At 44.4% G+C, this 21,369-nt stretch overlaps 1 protein-coding gene across 1 annotated transcript in view; it reads right to left on the minus strand.

The window, feature by feature from the left end:
- kl (klotho) overlaps positions 1-21,369 on the minus strand; it is a 43,203-nt gene that overhangs the window by 11,715 nt on the left and 10,119 nt on the right. The window contains exons 2-3 of the mRNA XM_055636849.1: positions 4,066-4,582; positions 3,010-3,278 (exon numbers count right to left, since the gene is read on the minus strand). Of these exons, the coding sequence (XP_055492824.1) occupies positions 3,010-3,278; positions 4,066-4,582 (786 nt within the window). The remainder of the gene's footprint in view (positions 1-3,009; positions 3,279-4,065; positions 4,583-21,369) is intronic.

Below are 21,369 nucleotides of genomic sequence, written 5' to 3' on the forward strand. Positions count from 1 at the left end.
AATTGTCCCTAGTGTGTAGGATAGTGCTAGTGTATGGGGTGATCGTTGGTCAGCACGGACTCGGTGGGCCGAAGGGCCTGTTTCCACACTGTATCTCTAAACTAAACTAAACTAAAACATGGAACATAGCACACTACAGTACAGGAACAGGCCCTTTGGCCCACAATGTTGGTGCCGAACATGATACTATGTTATACTAATCTCCTTTGGCTGCCTGTGGTCCATATCGCTCCATTCCCAACGTATCCACGTGCCTAAAAGCCTCTTAAAATACGTTCAATATTTTTTGTTCTTGTTAGAATGCTCTCTCTCAGAGTACCATGTGACATCTTGGAACCCTTTTGCCATTCCATGCTTTTTTATGACATGTGTTATAACTGCTTAGTTTAGCGATACAGCGTGGAAACAGGCCCTTTGGCCCACCAAAGAAAGCTAACTCAATGCTAGCATTTATTTCAAGAGGGCTTGTATACAAAACAGCGATGTAATGCTGAGGCTCTATAAGGCGCTGGTAGGTCACATTTGGAATATTGTGAGCAATTTTGGGCGCCATATCTGAGGAAGGATGTGCTGGCTCTGGTGAGAGTCCAGAGGAGGTTTACAAGAATGATCCCAGGAATGATTAGATGAGAGTTTGTCGGCACTGGGCCTGTACTCGCTGGAGTTTATAAAAATGCTGGTTGATTAGTACAGGTGTCAGAGGTTACGGGGAGAAGGCAGGAGAATAGGGTTAGGAGGGAGAGACAGATCAGTCATGATAGAATGGTGGAATTGACTTGATGGGCTAATTCTATTCCTATCACATGACCTTATGACAAGTCCATGCCAGCCAGCGATCACCCATCATACTAGTTCTATGTTATCCCACTTCCTCATCCACTCCCTATATACACGGGGAAACTAACAGTGGCCAATTAACCCGCATGTCTTTGTGAAGTCGGAGGAAACTGCAGCACCCAGAGGAAACCAACACGGTCACACACAGAACGGGCAAACTCCACACAGACAGCACATGAAGTCAGGATCGAATGTGGTCAGAATAACATTTGGAGGGTCCAGACCCGAAACATCATCTATCCATATTCTCCACAGATACTGCCTAACCCGTTGAGTCACTCCAGCACTTTGTGTCTTTTCTTATACATTCCTTCTACAGGTTGAACGTGTGGCTCCAAACACCAATTGAATATGATGGTTTACTTAACATAGGACAACCAACTTTGCCCCTCACAAATTCTTACTGATGAGGAGATTGAGGGGATTTGGTTTGGCAACAAACACTCTATCAAACTTCTATGGGCGCATAGTAGAGACCACACCGTCTGGTTCCATCTTGACCTGGTTCGGCAACGCAGACACCCAGGAATGAAGGAGATTTCAGAGAGGAGTGGACACTGCCCGGTCCCTCACGGGTAATGATCCCCCTCCCCCCCCCCCACCCCACCCCACCATTGAAGGAAGCACTGCCCCAAAAAGGCAGCTAACATCATCAGACCCACACCACCCTAACACACACTCTCAATTCACTTACACCAAGAGGAAGAAGGTACAGGAAATTGAAAGCTGCGACATCTAGGTTCAAGAACAGCTTCTCCCCAACAACAAATGGGTATAAGAACACTGCAATCATGAATTGTAAACCATAAGAACACAATACACACACTAACCTCAGCAACTATGATCTGCTATGACCTATGTTTAGATTGTACTACGCACTTCGGTTTTGCTCCATTATGGTCAGATTACCTCATAATACTGATAATTACTATTAGATTGCTCTCATTTAATTCCTGCCATGAGGAAGAAGGAAGAGGAGTCTGAAAACCGTGACCTCCAGGTTCAGGAAAAGCTTCTTCTCAACAACCATCTGGTTATTGAACACTACAAACTCCAACTGAGCTCCCGACTGTGAACTGCCTGGTTTGCAATAGGGAATTTAGGCTTTGTTTTGATTTTAACATGATATGAAGTTTTATTTATTGAATGATTTTACTGTTTGCTTATTGTGTTATTTATTGACTTTACCAACCTGTTGTGCTGCTGCAAGTAAGAGCTTCACTGTGCCGACGGTACATAGAACAATAAAACACTCTTGACTCATGGTGACTTACTTCCTTTTGTCACATCTCTGACACATTCACACGCAATGGATTAGCCAATATTTAAATTAAAACAAGCTACTTTCTCGAAATGTGTTTTAGTCCAGCTAAGGAACACAACTTGTGATTCTATCTGGTCTCCTGCTCTTCAACCATATTCTAATCCAGACTCGCAAACCCATCCGCCAATCACCCCACCCCCCCCCCCCCCCCCCCCCCCCACCTGTATCACCTGCCAGGCTTTGTCCCACCCCCACCACTCTTTTCCAGCTTTCTCCCTCCCCCACTCCATCAATCTTAGGAAGGGTTCCAATCGCACATCACTCACACCAATCTCCCTTCCATTGATTCTATCTACACTTCACGCTATGTGGGCAAGATCGCCAGTATATTCAAGGGCCAGTCTCACCCAGATCACTCCTTCCTGTTCCCTCTCCTATCAGGCAAGAGGTACAAAAGTTTGAAAAGGCATTCCTCCAGATTCAGGGGCATTTTTGTCCCAGCTGCTATCAGGCAACCGCACCGTCTTGCCACCAGCTAGCGAGCGGTCGACCTCCCATCTACCTCTTCAGAGACCTTTGAACTAATTAATCAGACTTTATCTTGCACTAAACGGTGTATCCTTCATCCCTTATCTGTATACTGTTGACGGCTTGATAGTAATCCTATGTAGTCTTTTCTTTGACTGGATAGCACGCAACAAAATCCTTTTCACCGTACCTTGTGTGACAATAATAAACTAATCCTTAACAATCCAAAATGTCATCTGTCCATTCCCTCCACTGATGCTGCCTGACCCACTGAGTTCTTCCAGCACTTTGTGTTTAGCTCATGAATCCAGCATCTGCAGTTCCTTGTTCCTTCACGTATCTTGTTTATCAAGTAAGGACCTCAATTTAAAAAGCAATACCTGTATGACATCTTCAGAAATGCCCCAGATAAAACTCTGGGGGAAGGTTCCCATGATGGGCTTGTTTTCTGGGACTGGTGGAAACCCATTGTCTTGGATCACTTGATGATAGAACAAAGCAGATGACTTTGGCAACCTCTCCTTTCTCTTGCTTTGGAAGTCAATGTAGAACAATCCTCGGCATTTGCTGTAGCCAACGTCCCATTCAAACCCATCTATCAACGACCAGGCAGTGTATCCTATAACATCAACTCCATCATACTTAATGGCTGTGAAAACACAAGGACAAAATGTTAATGGTGAAATTGTGCACAGGAATTCAGTGGCGGCACAGTGGCTCAGGGGGTAGAGCTGATGCCTCGCAGCACCAGAGACCATGCTTCTATCCTGACTGTGGATGCTGTCTGTAAGGAGTTTGTACATTCTTCCTGTGACCGTGTGGGTCCCTCCGGGTGCTCCAGTTTCCTCCCACATCGCAAAGATGTGCGGCTTTATAGGTTAATTGGGCTCTGTAAATTGCCACTGGTGTGTAGGGACTGAATGAGAAAGTGGGATAATATAGAATGAGTGTGAATGGATGATTGATGGTCGGCATGGACTTGAGGGGTCGAAGGGCCTGTTTCCGTGATGTATGACCATGGCTTTTTTAATAGACTTAATCTCCTTTCAAAAATAAATAACTTGATCTTCTGATTAGCTCGAGACCTATTCTAAACACAATTTGTGAACCTTTTAGAAACCTCTGTGCTGGCCAATGTAAACAAAGTTTTATAACTGTAACTAATTCAATAACACACTTTTACCTAAAAGATTGATGCTTAAAATTTTAGAGTTGATTTTTAAATATTTGCATTTTAAAATGTAACAAAATAAAATAGGCTTCATTATTTCTTGACTAAGTAAACATTATTATCTTCTAAAAAAAGGCACCCGGTTCTGGAGTCTTTCCGCTGGCTAGATAGCATGCAACAACAATCTTTTCACTGTACCTTGGTATGTATGACAAAAATAAACTAATAATATTGATAATAATAATAATAATAATAATAAATTGACCTTTCAATACGTCCATGAGGAAGTTCTTTAAGGCGTACATATTATAAACGTCTGCTGTTTTTGTGTTACTGCTGCTGTCATCCCAGCCGTTCTCGACAATTAGTATTTTTGAATTGTTGTATTCGTTTTGAATCCATGAGAGAACTTGCCTCAGTTGGTATTTCTTTGATTGGTTGAACAGCAGCTTTGAGTCCAATAGTCGGAAGCTCAGAGGTCCAAATGAAAGAGCAAAGAAATCTGCGGTGTTCTTTATTTTCAATTTTTCTGCATCGTCGAATGCTGGCAGCAACGATTTGAGGTTGTCTTTCATGCAGGTTGGATAATCGCCGTCCACGAATATCGGCTTGGCGAACCAGCCCAGTACTGAGTTGATGGAGCACTGACATAGATGCACTGTTTCCGGATTAATGTCGCCATTCCTTGGCCCAACCCAGTGGGAAGCCAAAGCAATTGACACGTAACCTTGCTGAGACTGACGGAAACGGTCATTGTAGATGTGCCACGTCTTGGCATGGGCCTAGAAGTTGACATATTAAAGGTATTGTTAAAGAAATTTATAAGGAGTGAATTCGTCAATTCTCTGGTCAATTTGTCCCTTCACACCCAAACCACCCCCTCCCCTGGTACTTTCCCTTGGAACCGCAGGAAATGCTACACCTGTCGCTTAAACCCCCCCCCCCCCCCCCCCTCCCCCCTCGACTACATCCAAGGACCCAAGCAGTCTTTCCAGGTGAGGCAGAGGTTCGCCTGCACCTCCTCCAACCTCATCTACTGAATCCGCTGTTCCAGGTGTCAACTGCTCTACATAGGTGAGACCAAGCGCAGGCTTGGCGATCGCTTCGCCCAACACCTCCACTCAGTTCGCAATAACCAACCTGATCTCCCGGTGGCTCAGCACTTCAACTCCCCCTCCCATTCCAAATCAGACTTTTCTGTCCTGGGCCTCCTCCGTGGTCATAGTGAGTCCCACCACAAATTGGAGGAGCAGCTCCTCATATTTCACTTGGGTAGTTTACACCCCAGCGGTATGAACATTGTCCTTCAATTTCGGGTAGTCCTTGCTTTCTCCCTCCTTCCCCTCCCCATCCCAGCTCTCCCACAGCCTACTGTCCGCCTCTTCCTTTCTTTTTCCCGCCCCCCCCCCCCCCCCCCACATCAGTCTGAAGAAGGGTCTCGACCCGAAACATCGCCTATTCCTTCGCTCCCATAGATGCTGCCTCACCCGTTGAGTTTCTCCAGCATTTTTGCCTACCTTTGATTTTTCCAGTTTCTGCAGTTCTTTCTTAAATATAAAGAGTGAATGATGATTACAAATCTCAAGACTTTTGGACATTTCTATGGTAAGGAAGGGTTTACAGGTGTAGGGTAGAGAACATATTAACTGGCTGCATCATGGCCTGGTTCAGCGACATGAACGCCCAGGAACGAAAAAGATTGCAAAAAGCGAAGAACACTAGCCGGTCTATCATGGGTACTGAAATCCCCACCACACACTGTCCGGTCCTTCATGGGCACTGACCTCCCCACCACACACTGCCCAGTCCTTCATGGGCATTGACCTCCCCACCATTTAAGGGATCTACAGGAGTCCCTCCCCCAGAACAGCAGCCAGCATCTCAGAGACCCACATCAGCCTGGCATCACTCTCATTTCGCTCCTGGCCACACTTTCATTTCAGGAGCAGCTTCTTCCCTACCATCGGGCTATTAAACACTAACTTACATATAAGCTCCAGGCTACATAGACATGGGGGCATTGTTTTTAACTTTTGTCTTTGTATGTATGTTTATACAGACACACAAATACACAATGATCCTGACTACAAATGCAATCTGTATGGTTTGTACGTTCTCCCTGTGACCACGTGGGTTTTCTTTGGGTGCTCCGGTTTCCTCTCACACTCCAAAGACGTACAGGTTTGTAGGTTAATTGGCTTCGGCAATATTGTCCCTATATTGTAGGATAGTGCTGCTGTATAGGGATCCTACAGACTTATCAGGCTGAAGGGCCTGTTTCCACACTGCATCTCTAAAGTCTATATCCGACAATAGTATGCGAGTGAAATCGACCCAAGCTCAAATGCAACAGGTAGAGCAAAGAGAAAACTACCAGAGAGCAGACTATAGCTTTTCAACAGTTCCAGATACAAAGTCCAATGGCCACAATTGGGTAGAGGTGAATCAGACAGTGCCCTAGTTTATGGAAGGACTGTTCAGAAGCCTGATAACAGCGGGGAAGAAACTGTTCCTGAGTCTGGTGGTGATTCTGTATCTTCAGCCAGATGGGAGCAGGGAGAAGAAGGAATGACTGGAGTGAAAAAGGCCCTTGAGTAATAAATGATGAAGATGTAAGTTTATCATTACACAGATCAGCAACAAAACCCCTGATGAATTCTGACAGTTACTTAACTGCTTATTAAATTAAAGAAATTCAACAAATTGCTTATGACTTCTACCTGGGTTGTTTTAGAAACCAAAGCGACAATTTCCTGATCATTTTATCATTAAGCCAGTGTAAATATTAACCCACATTAACGTACATGCACTTTTCACAACATTGCAGAATCACTCCAGTCACTTGCTTTACTCCAAGTGTAATAGAGCTTCAATGTATAATAAAATTGTTTACAAAGGCTGATTCAGTGGAGCTAAATATCCTGTGTAATTTCAGCATCACAGCCCGGAGCAAAGTATTTATGTTCCATATCTCATTAAATTCTAGAAATAGTCAATTTATATTTAACCTGTTGCGTCATTTCCTCCTGTGGCGGATAATTCCACTGTCATTGCATAAAGTAAAGAACATTATTGTCCCACATTTATTCATTATAGAAAACTAATCAAACACAATTTAAGTATGTTTCATCAGAACAAACAATATTTTGCTTTTAAATACAGATCCACCACCGATTTTCCAGCACCCTTGGTTCCCGAGCCTTGGCGTGTTATCTGTTTTGCAGTACCAACAGAGGTCATGGCCTTGGGGGAGCCGAGATACCGATCCGCAAAGTCGGCCGCAGAAGTCAGTTATGGGAATGGATCAGCCGGCTCTGGCTGGGCCGGAGTTCCAGAGCCCCGGCTGCACGGGGCAGATTCGACCCGCCGATCCGCACGGTCGTCCAATGAGGTCGAGATCGGCCGCCTCACCTGGCATCGGCGCCATATTTTCAGGGGGAAATATGCCCAAGAAGTGGTCAACTCCATCAACTCCATCATGGGTACTGATCTCCACACCATTGAAGGGATCTACAGGAGGAGCTGCCTCAAAAAGGCAGCCAGCACACCATCCTGTCCACGCTCTCATTCCCATGACCTCCAGGTTCAAGAACAGCTTCTTCCAGGCTCTTAAACACTTCAGAACATTAAATAAATGATGAACAATTAATTGTCTTGGTTGCATTCAGGGCTTCAGGCTTTTTTCACAAATATTGACTTTCATTGACTTTTTTTCATTATGTTATTTATGAGCACTGTGTTTACAGGTCAGTTATGCTGATGCAAATAAGAATTTGATTATTCCATTGTCCAATTATATGACTATCAAACATTCTTGCCATAACTCTCAATCTTTGACTTTTGACTTATCTGGTGACCATGAACAGTTGAAAAGTTGCAATCATAGGGTTAAGACTAGACTTAAAGGGATACACATGGAAACATGCCCTTCAGCCCACCAAGTCTGCGCCGACCAGCGATCACCCAATACTAACTATCCTACACACTAGGGACAATTTACAGTTTACAGAAGCCAATTAACCTACAATCCTATACATTTTTGCAGTTTATAAACAACTCCAAGTTTGCGGATGACACAAAGCTGGGTGGCAGTGTGAGCTGCGAGGAGGATGCTATGAGGCTGCAGGGTGACTTGGATAGGTTGGGTGAGTGGGCAGATGAATGGCATATGCAATATAATGTGGATAAATGTGAGGTTATCCACTTTGCTGGCAAGACCAGGAAGGCAGATTATTATCCGAGTAGTGTCAGATTAGGAAATGGGGAGGTGCAACAAGACCTGGGTGTACTTGTACATCAGTCACTGAAAGTAAGCATGCAGGTGCAGCAGGCATTGAAGAAAGTTAATGGTATGTTGGCATTCATAGCAAGAGGATTTGAGTATAGGAGCAGGGAGGTTCTACAGCAGTTGTACAGGGTCTTGGTGAGACCACACCTGGAGTATTGCGCACAGTTTTGGTCTCCTAATCTGAGGAAAGACATTCTTGCCATAGAGGGAGAGCAGAGAAGGTTCACCAGACTGATTCCTGGGATGTCAGGACTTTCATATGAAGAAAGACTGGATAGACTCGGCTTGTACTCGCTAGAATTTAGAAGATTGAGGGGGAATCTTTAGAAACGTACAAAAATCTTAAGGGGTTGGACATGCTAGATGCAGGAAGATTGTTCCCGATGTTGGGGAAGTCCAGAACAAGGGGTCACAGTTTAAGGATAAGGGGGAAATCTTTTAGGACCGAGATGAGAAAAACTTTTTTCACACACAGAGAGTGGTGAATCTGTGGAATTCTCTGCCACAGAAGGTAGTTGAGGCCAGTTCATTGGCTATATTTAAGAGGGAGTTAGATGCAACCCTTGTGGCTAAAGGTATCTGGAGGTATGGAGTGAAGGCAGGTACAGGATACTGAGTTGGATGTTCAGCCATGATCATATTGAATGGCAGTGCAGGCTCGAAGGGCCGAATGGCCTACTCCTGCACCTAATTTCTATGTTTCTATGTTTCTTATGACATGTTGGCCTTCATTGTGGGAGGATTTGAGTTTAGGAGCAAGGAGGTCCTACTGCAATTGTACAGGGCCCTGGTGAGACCGCACCTGGAGTATTGTGTGCAATTTTAGTCTTCTAATTTGAGGATGGACATTCTTGCTATTGAGAGAGGGCAGCGTAGGTTCACCAGGTTAATTCCCAGGACGGCGGGACTGACATATGATTAAAGAATGGGTCGACTGGACTTGTATTCACTGGAATTTAGGATGAGAGGTTATCTTATAGAAACATAAAATTCTTAAAGGATTGGACAGTCTAGATGCAGGAAAAATGTTCCCAATGTTGGGGGAGTCCAGAACCAGGAGTCACAGTTTAAGAATATGATGTAGGCCATTTAGGACTGAGATGAGGAAAAACCTTTTCACCCAGAGAGTTGTAAATCTGTGGAATTCTCTGTCACAGAAGGCAACAGAGGCCAATTCACTGAATGTTTTCAAGAGAGAGTTATATTTAGCTCTTTGGGCTAAAGGAATCAAGGGATATGGGGAGAAAACAGGAACGGGATACTGATTTTAGATGATCAGCCATGATCATATCGAATGGACGTGCTGGCTCGAAGGGATGAATAGCCTACTCCTGCACCTATGTTTCTATGTTTCTTTGACTGTGGGAGGAAACCAGAGCACCAGGAGAAAACCCACGTGGTCAAAAGATGATTTTAAACTGGCCAACTTTACAGCAGCTTTAGTCATTCTTAAGACCTTGTAGAGACTTCAGTTGACACAGGATATTTGCAGACACTTAGTGCCGCATATCTTCAGGATAATCAAGAACGTGTACACTCAGTGGCCATATGCTGCGAAAAGTGAGCTACCCGTCAGAAAATCCATCTCTTGTTTAAACATCAAAAGGTGTTTCCTCTTCACTGCTCACGTTTTCTTTTAAATGGATGGAAAACTGTACACTTGGCAACAGCAAATGTCCCTTCATGCCTGCAGCTTTAAACATGGTGGAGGCACGGTGGTGCAGCGGTAGAATTGCTGCCTCACAGCGCCAGAGACCCGGGTTTGATCCTGACCACGAGTGCTGTCTGTACAGAGTCTGGTAATCCCTTTTGATCCTGGATAGTTTATAACGGCCACACCAGAGGCACTACATAAATGCACATTGTAGTTGAATTCCCTTTCAAATACTTTCTCCATGTGACCACGTGGGTTTTCTCCGGATATTTTGGTTTCCTCCCACACTCCCAAAGACGTACGGATTTGTAGGTTAATTGGCTTTGGTAAGAATTGTAAATTATCCCTAGTGTGTCGGATAGTGTTAGTGTACAGGGTGATTGCTGGTCAGCACGGACTCAGTGGGCTGAAGGGCCTGTTTCTGCACTGTATCTCGAAACTAAACCTTTACTTAAATGATGATACAAGCTCTTCAAGAACTTTAATCTCAACCATAATTCTTCTTTTTCATTCTTGTTCCATACGTTAAGATTGACATGACAGAATGAGTTCAATCTCTCCCAGTGAACAGGAAATGAGATTCAGAAGGGTCTCGACCCGAATCGGTGCCTATTTCCTTCGCTCCATAAATGCTGCCTCACCCGCTGAGTTCCTCCAGCATTTTTGTCTGCCAAAGAAAAACATTAACTAGTTTTGAGTTTAGCGATACAGTATGGAAACAGACCCTTCAGCCCACCAAGGCCTCGCCAACCATCGATCACCCATTCACACTAGTTCTGCGTTACCTTTCTTATACACTCCCTACATACTAGGAGCAATTTACAGAGTCCATTTAACCTACAAATCCGCACGTCTTTGGGATGTGGGAGGAAACCAGAGCACCCAGAGGAATCCCAGGCAGTCACAGGACTGCTCGATTGTATAGTCATGTATAGTCTTTCCACTGACTGGTTAGAACGCAATAAAAAAGCATTTCACTGCACCTTAGTACACGTGACAGTAAACTAAACTAAACTAGGCATGGTTATTGGTGCTGTCAGCTCCTTATGTGCCTGGCGTCATTTATCTTTCAATTATCCTGTTGTGAAGCGCCATGGGCACAAGTACAATGTTAAAAATGCAAGTTATTGTTGTATTAGCTGACTGTAAATTAAATCAGGCTGGATTTACAACACTTCAAAAGTGTGATGCTTTGTTGGGAAAGACACTCCTGACGTCAATTCCCACGTCACTATGATTAAGTCAGTATGTTCTGAGTACATATCTAATGGCCCATCAGGAATTAATGAACCTTTTTAATAGGATCGCTGAAGGTGACATCAGTACAATTCAATCAGGTGAAGTTAATCTTGAACGGTCTATCAGCACAGAATGTTTATATTTTAACCAGCAAAATCCTCTCAAAATCCTCCAACAGGTGAGGAGAAATAGTGCCGCAGGTGGTGTAGCAGCTGCCTCACAGTGCCAGAGACCCCTGTTTGATCCCGACCTTGGGTGCTGTCTGAGTGTGTGGAGTTTGCACATTATCCCTGGACCGCGTGGGTTTCCTCCAGGTGCTCCGGTTTCCTCCCATATCCCAAAGACGTGCTGGTTTGTAGGTTAGCTGACCTCTGCAAATTGCCCCTAGTGTGTAGCAAGTGGATGCAAAAGTGGGATAACATAGAACTAGTGTGAACGGGTGATCGATGGTCCATGTGGAGTTGGCGGGGGAAGAGCCTGTTTCCATGCCGTACCTTTCAATTCAATTCATGCTTGCAAATAATTAAACATTTTGAGAAGAGCATCTAATTTCCTGTTACTAAATAAGAAGTCACCCAATTAATCTATAATTGTATTAATGGCAATACATGCAAGATAAACATTGTGGAGAAAGAAGAGCATTCATTCTAACCAAAACCATGCATGGAAAGAAATACCATTTGAATGCAATTAAGAGTTGCGAAACATAGAAACATAGAAACATAGAAAATAGGTGCAGGAGCAGGCCCTGCCTGCTGCACCTGCATGCCTACTTTCAATGACTGGTGTACCATGACACCCAGGTCTCGTTGCATCTCCCCTTTTCCTAATCGGCCACCATTCAGATAATACTCTACTTTCCCGTTCTTGCCACCAAAGTCGATAGGCTCACATTTATCCACATTATACTGCATCTGCCATGCATTTGCCCACTCCGCCAACCTATCCAAGTCACCTTGCAGCCTCCTTAATAAGTTTGTATACTAATCTCTTATGTGGGACCTTGTCGAAAGCTTTCTGAAAGTGCAGATATAACACATCCACTGGTTCTCCCTTATCCACTCTACTAGTTACATCCTCAAAAAATTCTATAAGATTCGTCAGACATGATTTACCCTTCATAAATCCATGCTGACTTTGTCCAATGATTTCACCACTTTCCAAATGTGCTGCTATCCTATCTTCAATAACTGATTCCAGCAGTTTCCCCACTACCGACGTTAAACTAACTGGTCTGTAATTCCCCGTTTTCTCTCTCCCTCCCTTTTTAAAAAGTGGTGTTACATTAGCTACCCTCCAATCCTCAGGAACTACTCCCGAATCTAAAGAGTTTTGAAAAATTATCACTAATGCATCCACTATTTCTGGGGCTACTTCCTTAAGTACTCTGGGATGCAGCCTATCTGGCCCTGGGGATTTATCGGCCTTTAATCCATTCAATTTACCTAACACCACTTCCGGCTAACCTGGATTTCGCTCAGTTCCTCCATCTCATTTGACCCCCGGTCCCCTGCTATTTCCGGCAGATTATTTATGTCTTCCTTACTGAAGACAGAACCAAAGTAGTTATTCAATTGGTCTGCCATGTCCTTGTTCCCCATGATCAATTCACATGTTTCTGACTGCAAGGGACCTACATTTGTTTTAACTAATTTTTTCTCTTCACATATCTATAAAAGCTTTTGCAGTCAGTTTTTATGTTCCCTGCCAGTTTTCTTTCATAATCTATTTTCCATTCCCTAATTAAGCCCTTTGTCCTCCTCTGCTGGTCTCTGAATTTCTCCCAGTCCTCTGGTTGGCTGCTTTTTCTGGCTAATTTATACGCTTCATCTTTTGTTTTGATACTATCCCTGATTTCCCTTGTTATTTACGGATGCACGACCTTCCCTGATTTTTTTTTTTTGCCAAACTGGGATGAACAATTGTTGTAGTTCATCCATGCAGTCTTTAAATGCCTTCCATTGCATATCCACCGTCAACCCATTAAGAATCAATCGCCAATCTATCTTGGCCAATTCCCGTCTCATACCCTCAAAGTTACCTTTCTTTAAGTTCAGGACCCTTGTTTCTGAATTAACAATGTCACTCTCGTCACTAACAAATAGCCTGCTCTCTCGTTGGTTCCTCTACATGTTGGTTTAGAAAACTATCCCGCATACATTCCAAGAAATCCTCTTCCTCAGCACCCTTGCCAATTTGATTCACCCAATCTATATGTAGATTGAAGTCACCCATTATAACTGTTTTACCTTTGTTGCACGCATTTCTAATTTCCTGTTTGATGCCATCCCCAACTCCACTACTACTACTGTTAGGTGGCCTGTACACAACTCCCACTAGCGTTTTCTGCCCCTTAGTGTTTTGCAGCTCTACCCATATCGATTCCACATCCTCCAAGCTAATGTCCTTCCTTTCTATTGCGTTAATCTGCTCTCTAACCAGCAACGCTACCCCACCTTTCCCTTTCTGTCTATCCCTCCTGAATATTGAATATACCTGGATGCTCAGCTCCCAGCCTTGGTCACCCTGGAGCCATGTCTCCGTGATCCCAACTATATCATAGTCATTAATAGCTATCTGCACATTCAACTCATCCACTTTATTACAAATGCTCCTTGCATTGAGACACAAAGCCTTCAGGCTTGTTTTTACAACACTCTTACCCCTTATACTATTATGCTGAAAAGTGGCCCTTTTTGATTTTTGCCCTGGTTTTGTCTGCCTGCCACTCTCACTTTTCACCTTGCTACCTATTGCTTCTATCCTCATTTTACACCCCTCGGTCTCTACGCTCACACATTTAAGAAACCCTTTCCCTTTAACTCCATCCTCCACTATCCCATTCGACACCCCACCCCCTTATTCAGTTTAAAACCACCCGTGTAGCAGTGGCAAACCTGCCTGCCAGAATGCTGGTCCCACACCTGTCCTCAGCCGCACGTTCAGGTCCCGTATCTCCCTGTTCCTGCACTCGCCAGCACGAGGAACTGGAAGCAAACCGGAGATAACAACCCTGGAGGTCCTGCTTTTCAGCATTTTTCCGAGCTCTCTAAAGTCACGCTGCAGAATATTCATCCCCTTCTTTCCGACATTGTTTGTGCCGACATGCACTACCACTTCCGGATGTTCACCTTCGCCCTTGAGGATTTTCTGCAGTCTGTCCATGACATCCTGGATCCTGGCACCAGGAAGGCAGCACACCATCCTCGCATCCCGTCTGTTGCCGCAGAAACCCCTGTCCGTACCTCTCACAATGGAGTCTCCCACTACAATGGCGTTGCCTGCCTTAGGCCTTTTTGGTTTTGGCTCAACAGCCCTATTCGCATCGCAAGCCAGTCCGCTGCTCAGTGTAAAAACGTCTTCTGTCCCGACAGCTTCTAAGTGGGTGAACCTGTTCACAAGAGGTACAACACCCGGGGACGTTGGCATTCCATGTTTCCCTCCCTTTCTCACTGTCTCCCACCTTCTCTAACTTCAAATAGCCCTTGCTCTCTCTCTCTCCTTCCCCTCCCTCTTCCCAGTCCTGTCACTAGACCCACTTTCTCTGCCTACTTTCTTTCTTTGTCCCATCCCCTCCCCTGACATCAGTCTGAAGAAGGGTCTCGACCCGAAACGTCGCCAATTCCTACTCTCCATTGATGCTGCCTCGCCCGCTGAGTTTCTCCAGCATTTTGTGTCTACCTTAAACTAATCTCAACCTGCGCGTAATCAATATTCCTCCATTCCATATAAATCCATTGCCTCTGAAAGCCTCTTAAACGCCATTGTCGTATCTGCCTCCACCAACACCCCTAGCAGCGCGTTCCAGGCATTCACCACACTCTGTGTAAAAACTCTCTTTCCCCTGCACACATCCTTTAGACGTTGCCCCTCTCACCATAAGCTATGCCCTAGACTTGTTGAGTTTATTGGTTAGTTTATTGTCAGGTGTACCGAGACTTTAGGCTGTGCACACCATACGCAAGAAGAAGAAGGTGTACCGAGGTACAGTGAAGAGCTTTTTTGTTGCGTGTTATCCAGTCAGCAGAAAGACTTTACATGATTACAATCAAACCGTCCAAAGTTACTCAATGTTAACTGGTTAATTCATGTAGTTTACCAAACAATAATGTGTAAAATTAACATGCCTAACGCAGAGAGTCACACAATGACTCTCACAGACAGTGGTTGATCAATGATGTGAAATTTATAAAAGGTACATAATTGTGGGACAAAATCCAATAACTACAGCAATGTAATTGATCCACAATAACCACACTCTCCCGCCCCTCTACTGCTGTCCTTAAGCAAAGAAAAATGCACTAAATTTTTATTTCAGAGTTTATGAAGAATAATAATAGTTATTTAGACTTGAACGAAACTGCAGAAAAGCTGAGACTTGAGTCGGTTTGTGTCTCCCAGCAGAATTCAATTCAATAGATTGAATTTATTGCAATGGGCTGTTCCAGCTGCTATGTTCAGGCAAACACCTCCGTTGCCATGCTGTGAGAACGGAGAGGTTGAGAAGGAGTTTCTTCCCAGAGGCCATTAGGACTGTAAACTCCTATCTCACCAGGGATTAACCTTACTGTACCACTCTACTGCTTTTTTTTTTTAAAATTGCTGTTTTTTCCCCTTTTTCCTTCCGCCCACAATATTTAATATGTAAAATAATATGTGATTCTGTTCCATTCTGTTTGTAGTTTGTTTGGTTGTTTGTTTGTTTGTTTGTCTTTTTGCACAAAGTCCGCAAGCATTGCCACTTTTCATTTCACTACACATCTCGTATGTGTATGTGACGAATAAACTTGACTTGACTTGACTTGTCTGAAGAAGAGTTCTGACCTGTAACCTGAGTCCATGCTCGCCACAGGCGATGGAACAGTGGGTGGCACGGCAGCAGAGCGGAAGTTATGTCCCTGTCCCACTTAGGAAACCTGAACAGAAACCTCTGGAGATTTTGCGCCCCACTCAAGGTTTCCGTGCGGTTCCCGGAGGTTCCTGGAGGTTTTTGTCAGTCTCCATACCTGCTTCCACTACCTGCAACCTCCGACAACCACCTGCAACCTCCGGGAACCACACGGAAACCTTGGGTGGGGCGTAAAGTCTCCAGAGGTTTCCGTTCAGGTTTCATAAGTGGGACAGGGGCATTTTTACTGCCTTACAGCGCCAGGGACCTGGGTTTGATCCTGACCTCAGATGCTGTCTGTACAGAGTTTGCACCTTCTCCACGTGATGTGTGTGTTTCCTCTCGGTGCTCCGGTTTCCTCCCATATGCCAGATATACCGGTTTATAGATTAATTGGCTTCTGTAAATTGTAAATTGTCCCTAGTGTGTAAGATAGTGTTAGTATACAGGGTGATCGCTGGTTGGCATGGACGGTGGGCCAAAGGGCCTGTTTCCGCACTGCATCTCTAAAGTCTAAAGATGCTGCCCGACCCGCTGAGTCCCTCCAGCACTTTGTGTTATGTTTGGATATTTAGATATTACATATAGTGCCTGCAGCCATAATATTCATGTAGATTCTGAATAGTTGGACCCAAAACAATGATCTCCCACTTTTCACCGCTACTAACCAGCTTTCCTCGCCAGCAGCCCTCCCATGAGTGGCAAGTAAGAAAGTTAATCAAACGTTATTACAGTAGAAGCAGATGCTGGTTCACTAAATAAGACAAAGTGCTGGAGTAACTCAGCGGGTCAGGCAGCATCCCTGGAGAACATGGGTAGGTGACGTTTCAGGTCGGGACACTTCTTCAATCTGACTGTAGGGGGGAGAAAGCTGGAAGAGAGGAGAGGCAGAACAAAGCCTGGCAGGTAATCGATGGAGACAGGTGAGGAGGGTTTTTTGATAAGCAGATGGTTGGCCAGAGATGAAAAGACAGAAGGTGTGAAACAAAAGGATTGAAGAGTTTTGAATTGTGAAGCTAGAGGAAGGAATGTAGGTGGAAGAGGGGGGGGGGGGGGGGGGGGGGGGGGAAATTGGGGGGAGAGGTAGGAATTTTATCATAAGCATATGGCACAGCTGGTAGGGCCTTGGATTAGCATCTGACCTAGTAGATTGGATCTCCAACTGTCCAATGACCTCCATCAGAGTTTATGGTCTAAATCTCAGAGGTGGATTTCACACCTATAGTGTAATGCATCATAGATGACTGCTCTGCCCCTGAGCCTTGTGAGTGGAGCAGGGAATTACAAACAGCAAGGTCTGATGTGCAGGCATGAGATAAACAAACTTGGTAATATATCTTTCATGGTGAAATGACTGTTAGACAGATCCCTGTTCACATTTGGCCTTTCCCCATTCCCTTATGTTTGCAGTGCTCTGCGATTTCAGATAGGAAAGCAACATTAGTCTCCACGTTGAAATTGAGCATGGAAACAGGCCCTTCGACCCACCAAGTCCACACCGACTAGTGATCACCCGCTCACACTATTTCTATGTTATCCCACTTTCTTATCCATTCCCTACACACTAGGGGCAATTTACAGAGGCCAAATAACCTCACAAACCCACATGCCTTTGGAGTGCGTGAGGAAACCAGAGCACCCGGAGGAAACCCACATGGTCACAGGCACAAAATGCAAACTCCGCACAGAGTGCACCCAAGGATCGAACTCGGGACTCTGGCACTGTGAGGCAGCAACTCTACCAGCAACGTGTTCACTAACGATAAATAGCTCCATCTCACCAACACCTTTATTGATTCTCCTCATTGTTGCTTGTCTGACATCCAGCCCTAGATAAATACAGGTTGCCTTTAATTAATTGCACTCTGTTTAGTCCTACCAATAGTCATTTCTAAATTTCCGACAGAGTCATAGAATCATACATCACAAGAAGACATGCAAGATTGGCGTTTAATTGTCCCTAGTGTGTAGGATGCGGATGAGAAAGTCCATGCTGACCAAGATTCTAAACTGATCCCATGTGCCCGTATTTGGTCCATAATCCCTCCCTCGAAACCTTTGCTATCCATGTACGTGCCTCAACTACTTCCTATGGCAGCTCGTTCCATATACCCACCACCCTCACCTCCCCTCTCCCATCACGCAAGAGGTACTGAAGTGTGAAAACACACACCTCCAGATTCAGGGACAGTTTCTTCCCAGCAGTTATCAGGCAACCTAATCAGCCTATCAACATCTAGAGAGCAGTCCTGAGCTACTATTCACCTCATTAGACACCCTCGGACTATGTTTAATCAGACTTCGCTGGAATTTATCTTGCACTAAACATTATACCCTTCATCATGTATCTGAAAACTGTGGAGGCAATTTAAACACAGTAATATTTTTAGTGAAGCACATTTAATTCTCAGGGGTTATGTCTACAGAGGTTATAATTCACAAAGGATTTCCAAAACACAAGTACAAACATTACTTAGATTATGGTGGCACAGTGGCACAGCTGGTAGAGCCACTGCCTCACAGTGGCAGAGACCCACGTTCAATCCTGACATCGGGTGCTGCAAATGTGGAGTTTTCATGTTTACCCTGTGACCGCGTGGGTTTTCTCCGGTGCTCCGATTTCCTCTCATGTCCTAAAGATGTGCGAGTGTAGTTTAATTGGCCCCTATAAAATGGCCCCGAATGTGTAGGGAATGTGAAATAGCATAGAACCAAAGTGAATGGATGATCGATGGTCGGCATGGACTCAGTGGGCCAAAGAGCCTGAAGAAAGGCCTTGTCGCGAAACGTCACCCATTCCTTCTCTCCAGAGATGCTTCCTGTCTCTCTGAGTTACTCCAGCATTTTGTGTCTATTTTCGATTGAAACCATCACCTGCAGTTCTCTCCTACACAAGCCTGTTTCCCTGTTGCATATCTAAACAAACATGAACGTTACTCATTTTAGTTTAGCTTAGTGATATATTGTGGAAACAGGCCGCTCAGCCCACTGGGTTTGTGCCAAACTGTGATCACTCATACACAATAGCACTATCCTACACACTAGGGCAATTTACAGAGGAGCATTTAACCTACAGACTTGCATGTCCTTGGAGTGTGAGAGGAAACTGGAGCACCCAGAGAAAACCCACGTGGTCACAGGGAGAACGTACAAACTCCATACAGACAAGCACCCTTAGTCAGGATCAAACCCGAGGCTCTGGGGCTGTAAGGCAGCAGCCCCAACACTGCAACACAACCCTGGAATATCATTCAATGCATTGCAGGCGAACAGGCTGCCCGTCAAGCATAGATGCTGAGTGGATTCCCGCTCTTTTCTCTCTAGTTCCTGAACACTCTCATTTGTATCCTAGTGTTTACACTGTTTGTCTACTAGTTTAGTTTAGCTTAGTTTAGTTTAGAGATGCAGCGTGGAAACAGGCCCTTCAGGCCACCGAGTCCACACCAACCAGCGATCCCCGCACTCTAAAACTACCCTACCCTTGGGACAATTTTACATTTCTACCAAATCAATTAACCTATAAACCGAGACGTATTTGGAGTGTGGGAGGAAACGGAAGATTCAGAGAAAATCCACGCAGGTCATGGGGAGAATGTACACACTCCGTACAGGCAGCATCAGTAGTCAGGATCGAACTCGGGTCTCTGGTGCTGTAAGGCAGTAGGTCTATCGCTGTGCCACCATATTGCCAGTTGACATCATCTGTATGTGATGATTTGAAATACATTGACCAGTTCCAGTGAATGTATTATTTAATTAAGTCATTTTAAAGTGGGCCTTATTTTTCTTTTACTGACCTCATGATCTTGATAAGGTTCTTGTGGAATTTATGATTCTTGTTTTTATCAGTGCCAGGAGAGTGATAATTGTAAGGTAATCGTTGCCAGTATTGTCTCCCTTGATACGATGATGGGCAAAGAGCACTGGTCAGAAGCTTATCTTAATTCATGATAAGCCTTTGTACTCGAGGTCAGATTCTGCTACTGTCCTGGAAAATTGAGGTTAGCAATAGGTTTAGGTTTAATGTTGGCCCGGTGAAAGCTTTATTTTGCATGTTGTCCAATCAGATCAGATAACACTATAGATAAATACAATAAAGCCAAATGCAAATACAATACGTGGAGCAAATGAGCAGAAACAGAGGGCAGAATAAGACCAGGCCCATAGATTCGGAATGAGAAAACATACCTTGAAAAAGGAGATGAGGAGGAATTTCTTTAGTAGAGGGTCGTGAATCTGGGGAATTCATTGCAACAGAAGGCTGTGGAGGCCGTCAATAGATATTTTTAAGGCGAACTTTGATAAATTCTTGATTAGTACGGGTGTCAGGGGAAATGGGGAGAAGGCAGGAGAATGGGGTTGAGGGGGAAAGATAGATCAGCCACGATTGAATGACGGAGTACTTGATTCTGCTACTACAACTTATGAACATAGTTTTCAGCATTGTAGCGCATCATAAACAAAGTCCAATTTATTCATTGGGGTAGAGGTGAATCGGACAGTATCCGAGCTTATTGAAGGACCATTCAGAACCCGGATAACAGAGGGGATGAAACTATTCCTGAGAGTGGTGATGCTCGCTTTCCAGATTCTGCATTTTCTAACCGATGGGAGTGCGAATAAGAAGGAATGACCGGGTTGGGACAAGTCCTTGAGTTGGCAGATTTCCCAAGGCAATGTGGTGTAGCTGGAGTCAATGGTAGAGTCCTGCAATCCCTTTTGAGCCCGGAAAGTGAATAACCATCACACAAGAGGCACAACATTAATGCACATTGTAGTTGTATTCCCTTTCAAATACGTTCTCCCTGTGACCGCGTGGGTTTTCTCCGGGTGCTCCAGTTTCCTCCCACGTTCCGAAGATGTTTTGTAGGTTAATTGGCCTGTAAATTGTCCCTAGCATGTAGGATATAACTAGCGTACGGGTGATCAGTGGTCAGCGCCTACACGATGGGCCTGTTTCCACATTGTTTCTCTGATCTAAACAAAACGACACGCTCCTTTTTAACGGTGGTACACAAAATTGCTGGAGAAACTCAGCGGGTGCAGCAGCATCTATGGAGCAAAGGAAATAGTCCACAAAATTGCTGGAGAAAAGCTCCTTTTTAACATTCATTTGAGCTGATCTTCAGTCGCCAGCTATTCTTACACCACAAAAACCCTTTTAGTACTGGCACTGAAATATCAGTGTAGATGTAAGAGCAAGATTGATCCAGGGGAGAGGATTCCAGTTTATAACTCCCTTATTCAGAGATTAAGGGTTTGAGATAACTTTCCAATTCACAGATGCAAGCCATTGAGCCAAAGCTGAGTGAAGTAAGCAGTGGGAGATAACTAATCTTTGTTTATTGTTCCAATGTTATCTATGTTCGCAATTAATGTAAGATTGCTCCAAGCAAGACTGTTCAATTTACCACCTTCTACTCTGTCTTCAGTAGCAATCTAATGGCCATTGGAACAAACAAAACTGAGGACATTTTATACAAAGGAGTCATGTTTTTTT

The sequence above is a fragment of the Leucoraja erinacea genome, chromosome 6, assembly GCF_028641065.1.
Source record: "Leucoraja erinacea ecotype New England chromosome 6, Leri_hhj_1, whole genome shotgun sequence".
In the NCBI taxonomy this organism is placed as follows: domain Eukaryota; kingdom Metazoa; phylum Chordata; class Chondrichthyes; order Rajiformes; family Rajidae; genus Leucoraja; species Leucoraja erinaceus.